The sequence below is a fragment of the Gekko japonicus genome, unplaced genomic scaffold, assembly GCF_001447785.1.
Source record: "Gekko japonicus isolate JY-2015 unplaced genomic scaffold, Gekko_japonicus_V1.1 scaffold1732, whole genome shotgun sequence".
Lineage (NCBI taxonomy): Eukaryota > Metazoa > Chordata > Lepidosauria > Squamata > Gekkonidae > Gekko > Gekko japonicus.
In genome coordinates, this window is record NW_015175412.1 from 203,131 (window position 1) to 210,240 (window position 7,110).

The following is a 7,110-nucleotide window of genomic DNA, read 5'->3' on the forward strand; positions in this document are numbered from 1 at the left end:
GCACAGTCAAATCCGACTCTTCGCTACCCCATGGACCACATCACGCCAGGCCCTCATGAGAGGATGACATACTAGAAAATGTTAGTTCATGAAGCTGGGTATACTCTTCAAGCTTTAACTTTGATCCTTGAAAATACTCCTTTAGAGTTCAGAAGCAATTCACAAAGCGGACAGATCTTTAAAACATTTGAGTATTTTGGTCAGCTGGGCAAACCTATTTAGAACATTGCTGCAGGTTTATGCATAAGGTAAGCTGCAAGAACGTTAATGGAGAGGGGCTGTGGCTCAGGGGTAGAGCTTCTGCTTGGCATGCAGAAGGGTCCCAGATTCAATCCCCAGTATCTCCAGCTAAAAAGGACCAGGTAGTAGGTGATGTGAGAGACCCTAGAGAAGGGTTGTAGAACTCATTTGTTACGAGGGCCGGATCTGACATAAATGAGACCTTGTTGGGCCGTGCCATGTATGTCATAAAATGTAATGCCAGGTAGCGCAGATATAAACTTTATAAAGGACACAAACACAAAGGTGGGGTTTTTTAAACTTAAAATAAAAACATGCTTAAAACATTAGCTCTGTAAGCTGCAAACCTACTTTTGATTTATTGACATCCCCCACAGAAATCTCATCCTCAGAGTTCTGAGCCTAGGACCCAGGTTAAAACATGAAATGGCTGAGTGATTGAGAGAGTCTGGCGAAGCAAGCTACGATGCAGCAGCAGCAGCAGCAGAACTGGAAGCAGGAGATGGCCAGTTTCACTGCGTGCCTGATTGAAGCCCTCCGGGGGCCTTATCCGGCCCCCGGGCCACATGTTTGACACCCCTGCCTTAGAGAGTGGCTGCCAGTCTAAGTGGACAATAGTGAACTTGACGGACCAATGTTCTGATTCAGTACAAGGCTGCTTCATGTACATGTACACCTTGAGATTGGCTTTAGAACTAGATTACAGCAGAGCGGCAATCGTCAGGCTGAAATGCCTCTCCAAACCACAACCTTCCATTTTATCTTACTCTCACAGCTACTTGCATGGATCTCCACACCTTTCCCTTTGTGCAAGAGGAGGAGGAGATTGGATTTATACCCCGCCCTTCACTACCCAAAGGTGTATCAGAGTGGCTTACAAACTCCTTTCCCTTCCCCTCCCCACACCCTGTGAGGTAGGTGGAGCTGAAAGAGCTCTTGACAGAAACTGCTCTTTTTGAAGAACTGCTCTGACAGAACTATGGCTTGCCCAAGGTCATCCAGCCAGGTGCAAGTGGAGGAGTGGGGAATCAAACCCAGTTCTCCCAGGTTAGAGTCCGCGCACTTAACCACTACACTAAACTGGCTCTCAAATGCAAGAACCTGCTGTCGCACCTACCTTGGGCTTTCTCAACTACAGTCACTTAAGACTGCAGTCGTAGGCACGTTCGCTCGCAATTAAACATGGCATGGAATCACACGGCAGGTATCCATTTCTACATGTTTACACAGGCACTGCTAAAAAAATGAGTTTTATTAACTTCTGACAGCAAGATCCACTCAATGGGTTTCTTTCTTTTGCATCCCTTTCTGTTCTCTCCATCTCAAAATCCTGACGCTTTTCACTCGGCATTATTCCTATTTTTAAATCTCTTTCACCTCTCATAAGAACATACGAGAAGCCCATGTTGGGTCAGGCCAGTGGCCCATCCAGTCCAAAACTCTGTGTCACAGTGGCCAAAAACACCAGGTGCCATCAGGAGGTCCAGCAGTGGGACCAGAACTCCAGAAGCCCCCCCCCCACTGTTGCACCCCCAAGCACCAAGAAGACAGAGCATCACTTGCCCCAGACCAAGAGTTCCTATCTATACCTTGTGGCTAATAGCCACTGATGGACCTCTGCTCCAGATATTTATCCAATTCCCTCTTGAAGCTGTCCATGCTTGTAGCTTCGAGTTTCAAGTTGTTGAACACATGAAGCCGCCATATACTGAATCAGACCATTGGCCGATCCAGTCCAACACTCTGTCTCACACAGTGGCCAAAAATACCAGGTGCCATCAGTAGGTCCAGCAGTGGGGCCAGGACACTAGAAGCCCTCCCACTGTTGACCCCCCCCCCTCAAAGCACCAAGAATACAGATCATCACTTGCCCCAGACCAAGAGTTCCTATCTATACCTTGTGGCTAATAGCCACTGATGGACCGCTGCTCCAGATGTTTATTCAATTCCCTCTTGAAGCCGTCCATGCTTGTAGCTTCCACCTCCTCCTGTGGCAGTGAATTCCACGTGTTAGTATTGTTTAGTCAGACTAGCAGTGGCTCTTGCGTAAAGCTCTTTCACATCACCTACTACCAGATCCTTCTAGCTGGAGATGCCGGGGACTGACTCTGGGACCTTTTGCATGGCCAGAAAGATGCTCTGCCATTGACCTTCAGCCCCTCCTGTTGTTTAAATAACTTACCCTAATATATTTTTTGTTGCCATGAACACTCTATGATCCTTAAAACAGCATTCCATATAACTGTGTACATGTAATCAAGCTAAAGAAAAGGAATGTGGAAATCAAAGCTTTTCTTGAATCTAGCTAAAGATTGAGTTCTATTTCAGCTAACAAGAAGTCCCCAACACCCTCCCTTCCATCAGGAAACATCCTTGAGACACTTTTCAGAAGCTGCTAGAGGAAGTAAGATTTCCAGAAACAGGAATTTGGTTACCCATTGTTCTCTTACATTCAATCATAACAGGAGAGCTGCACTGTATAATTGCTTTATTTTCTGCTTATTAGTTCTTTTTACCAACACTACAACCATATTGCGAACACAAAAAAAAAATCCTGCTTACTTTATTCAGGGAGATCACAGTCTACAGACTCATTCACTTATCAGACAAAGTTAACGCCATTCAAAAATGTATTCAGTTGCACTTTATAAGAGTCACATGAACATAGGAACTCGGATGTAGTGAATCATTTTTTTTTTTTAAGAACTGGAAATCTTACAAATTGCATTTAATCTTGCAGGATGTGGAGAAATGTCTAAAGGCATTGTTTTGATGGCTAAGTGGAGCCAGAATGACAAACCCTGGTTCTTTTTAAAAGGACATTTAAAACGAAACCCTTTCATCATTTTTGCTCAGTAGAAAAAAGTTATTCGGTGCCTTTGCCACACATTCCACTCAAGTTCACGATTTTCACCCAAACTGGAGCCTTTAAAAAAAATTCTTTTTACCCACAAAACTGATATACCCAGGAATTTTTTCTGTTTGTTAAAAAAAAAAAGAACTACAGTTATGAATTCCACTTAACACAGAAGTTGTATGATGATTTGACTCTGCCCCGGGTTTATTGAAAAGGATACAATGAATTCAACACCAAAGGTAAAACCAGCCATGTTTTCACTGCAATTAAGATTTACAACAAAGTTTGAGAACCATTAACAGATCTTCAAGTTTTCCAGTTTAGGCAACTACTTTGTGCTTGGCTTTAGTTATTCCAGAAGAAAACGGTTAACTGCTTACAGACTTTTTTTTTTTTTTGTATCACCACTCTTTTATCAATGTTGCCCGGAAAGAAGAATTAGCTTTTGAACACAGCTAGAATGTAGCAATTTAGTTCATTTCTTTTTTTTTCAGACTTTTTTTTAACTTTAGTAGAGCTATTTCTGAAAGACTGTTGTATTTCTTATTATTAATTTAATTCTGTTGCTCTGATTCTAATTTTAAGTAAACATTCCCATTGGATGTAGGAAATTAAAGAAAGGTATAGGAGCTACTGTATAAGCATATTCAGAACCAGAGCCCGGGTTATTTTTCTGTTACGCAATGCTAAGAATTCAGTTTTGAGAAGTGAATCCTTCACTACTTTTACCCCTGTTAAACATCTTTGGTACAAGCTCTAGAGTCGACAATTTTAACAGCAAAATCAACACTGTAGAAGTGTAGCGTAATGCCCCAATTTTAAACTTATACCCTTTAGAAAAAAGCAATTTTCTTCTGGTTTTGTAGCAATACATTCCTAAAATTCCTCAGACGAGTTTTACTCCTTGAGGAAATCTGAAAATAATCCTTAAGGCTGAATAAGAACCAGCTGCTTTACATTTATGCACCCAGTATTAATACTTGATTGAAACCATTCTTACGCTAACCTGAATTCACAATCATTTCCCCACCCGACCACGTAACAACTAAAAATCAGACATATGCGAAAGCTGCGATATGGCAAAAGAAAATGCCTGCCCTTTAAGAACGAAACCTGGAAGTTTACATTCATAGTCGTTTGCTCACTCTCCGTTTCACACTCATGAACTACTCTTCTGAAGGGCTTTATGAAATTAACAGTACAATCCTACGCAGTTGCTCCAATCTGAGCCCATCCATCTCGACGGGTTTTAGAATGGAGTTACTCCGCATAGGACTGTGTGGTTAAGGAGCCCAACACAGATCGAATAAAGTACTAGCAGAGCAGAAGCCCAGAACTTGGCTGTTAACTACCTGAACGAATAGTTTTGCAGGAAGTGAAAGAGATGGGAGTTTCCAGACACCAGTGCCTCAGCTACTTCGTCTAAGTTAATGGCATCTGCAAAACGAGATCATCACACCCCTTTGCTTTCATTCTGATGACGCTGCAATACGTTCAAAGAAGGATAGATTCAAATCATGATATAGGAGCAGACACAGTTCCCAACACCATTAAAGCTGTGTCTTAGAAGCAAAAAACCCCAAACCCTAAAATATTCTACTTAAGTTCTCAGAAGCTTTCGGACCAATTATGATACTGCCGTTTTGATCTCAATTGTTAAGACAGGAATAGTTTTAACATTCAAGTTGACTACAGGCTTTATGTGTGTTTGCTTTTTTGTTGTTGTTTTTTTAGAAAAACCTTCACACGTCCCACAGTGATGCTTACAAATTATTGCTGTGTCTTACGGAAATAAAACATTTTTGCACCAAGAGTAATGTAACTACTTAATATGGCAGCTGAAAAATTAACCTTACGATATAAAATACAGGAACTACAGGCTTGACAGCAGTCTTGAATCATCCTGCATATGGTTGCTATTTAGAATGGAACCTTATTTGCACCCTTATTCATGCATGGTACTTGGTTCATAACTCTCTACAGCTAACATTTTGTCATGGTTCTTGCATTCATCAATGTCAGGCCTAGTAAATACCAGGCCCGATAAGAAACCACACCTTTATCCCAAATGGTATCTTTCTAACTATCCATTACCAGATAAACGAGATCAATATTTTAATTCTCTTCTTAATTACAAGTAAACTTTTGCCATAAAGAGAACAGAATGCAGTTTGTTCATAAACAATGGTTTGCAGTTTACTAGATAACAGAAACCTAATAACATATTCCGCAAGGACGCAAAAAGAAGCAAATCTACAGCCAATGATAATGGAGGGTGGGGGTGGGAAGTAGAATAAGAAAGCATGTATTAAAAAAAGTGACATCTCAGCCCCTGGACTCAAACAAATTAAGTCAAACGAACGGGACAAGGGCTCTCTCAAGAGAGGAAAAAGGGCTATAACCTGCGTCCTCTCTCTCCCTGCTGGAAGTCTGCCACAGAAACTAGTGCTTGTGGGCATTCACAGTTGAAGACTAGAGCATCTTAACACCAAGCAAGAATCGTATTAAACTGGAGGTCCAGTCAAGTGTGCAGAAGAAGAGGGCGGTAACTGGAGAAAAAGTGAGCAACCATCATAATCCTACGGATGCTTAATTTCTGAACATTTTAGTATGAAGAATTCTTTTCTGTGAAGCCACACAGTATTCATTTCCCCCCCCCCCGAACTCTCTCGAAGACTAATAATAGTGTTTTGTTTAAGTAATCATTAGGATTTATAGTTAGATGTTAACCAAGTCAGCCCTTCGTAGAGTCCGTCGCCCGAGGTGGCGCAGGACGGCTGAACGTACCAATTCCTATCCCTGATCCGCGTCAGGCCCAACTTTTCTTGGATCTCGTGCGGCTTCATGGCATCGGGGAGGTCCTGCTTGTTGGCGAAGATGAGGATGATGGCCTCCCGCATCTCCCGGTCGTTGATGATGCGGTGCAGCTCCTGCCGGGCCTCGTCAATGCGGTCCCTATCCGCGCAGTCCACCACAAAGATCAGGCCCTGGGTGCCCGTGTAGTAGTGCCGCCAGAGCGGCCGGATCTTGTCCTGGCCCCCGACGTCCCAGACGTTGAACTTGACGTTCTTGTACGTCACCGTCTCCACGTTGAAGCCCACGGTGGGGATGGTGGTGACCGCCTGGCCCAGCTTCAGTTTGTAGAGGATGGTGGTCTTGCCCGCCGCATCCAGGCCCAGCATCAGGATCCGCATCTCCTTGTTGCCGAAGATCTTGGACAGCACCTTGCCCATGATGGCGGCCGGGGAGGCGCAGGCATCCACGGGAGGGCAACGGGAAAGGGGCGGGCGGGGTGGTCCGACAACAGCAGAAGACGCCCCCCCCCTCAGAGATCACCACTTTGGAGGGCAGAAGAATACAAGTCTTGGGAGGTCAGGCCCGGCCAAGGAACCTCTGAGCCCCCCAAAAGGGCAGGAAAGGGCCGGAAGCGCCACCAGCCCTCCCCTCCAGGAGCCAGCGAGGGTCGTTCCAAGATGGGGGCCCCCACTGGGGGGGGTGTGACACAACAGCGGCCCCGAGGAGACAGCGGGGGGGAGGTGGACCAGCCCAGGAATGGCCCCAGGGGGACCAGGGGCGTGGCCTGTCGGGAGGGCGTGGCCTCCGAAGGGCGGGGCGGGAGGTCTCGGCGCCCGTCGGGCCCTAGCGCCCCCCGTCTTCTCCGCGCGGCTTCCGACGAGTCTCCCAGGCGACGAAAAAAAAACCGGGGGGGGGGGGGGAGAACCGGTTGGCCAGCCCCCCCCCCCACGCCTCAGTTCGCTTCCTCCCACCCGCCCGGAGTTACCTAGTTTCGCGCCGGCTCTGCTCCTCGCCCCTCCGCGGGGCTCTCCAGGGGCGGCCTCCCCACCGGCCCGCCTCGCGTCTTCCCCTCACAAAACTCCCCGGCTGGCTCACGGCGGCGGCCGGCAGCAGGGCGCATGCGCGGCCAACTCGCCTGACGGGCTCCTGCGAAAGAGGCACCGCCCCACCCGCGGAGGGAGGGAGCGAGTTTGGGACGCACGCGCGCCGCTTCCCCT

General features: G+C 46.2%; 1 protein-coding gene across 1 annotated transcript; it reads right to left on the minus strand.

Annotated features, from left to right (window-relative positions):
* Positions 1-2,717: 2,717 nt before the first annotated feature.
* LOC107122631 (ADP-ribosylation factor 6) lies at positions 2,718-6,782 on the minus strand. The gene has a single exon (XM_015425747.1). It carries the CDS (start codon positions 6,328-6,330, stop codon positions 5,803-5,805), a length of 528 nt encoding a protein of 175 aa, XP_015281233.1. The 5' UTR covers positions 6,331-6,782; the 3' UTR covers positions 2,718-5,802.
* Between the last annotated feature and the right edge of the window lie 328 nt (positions 6,783-7,110).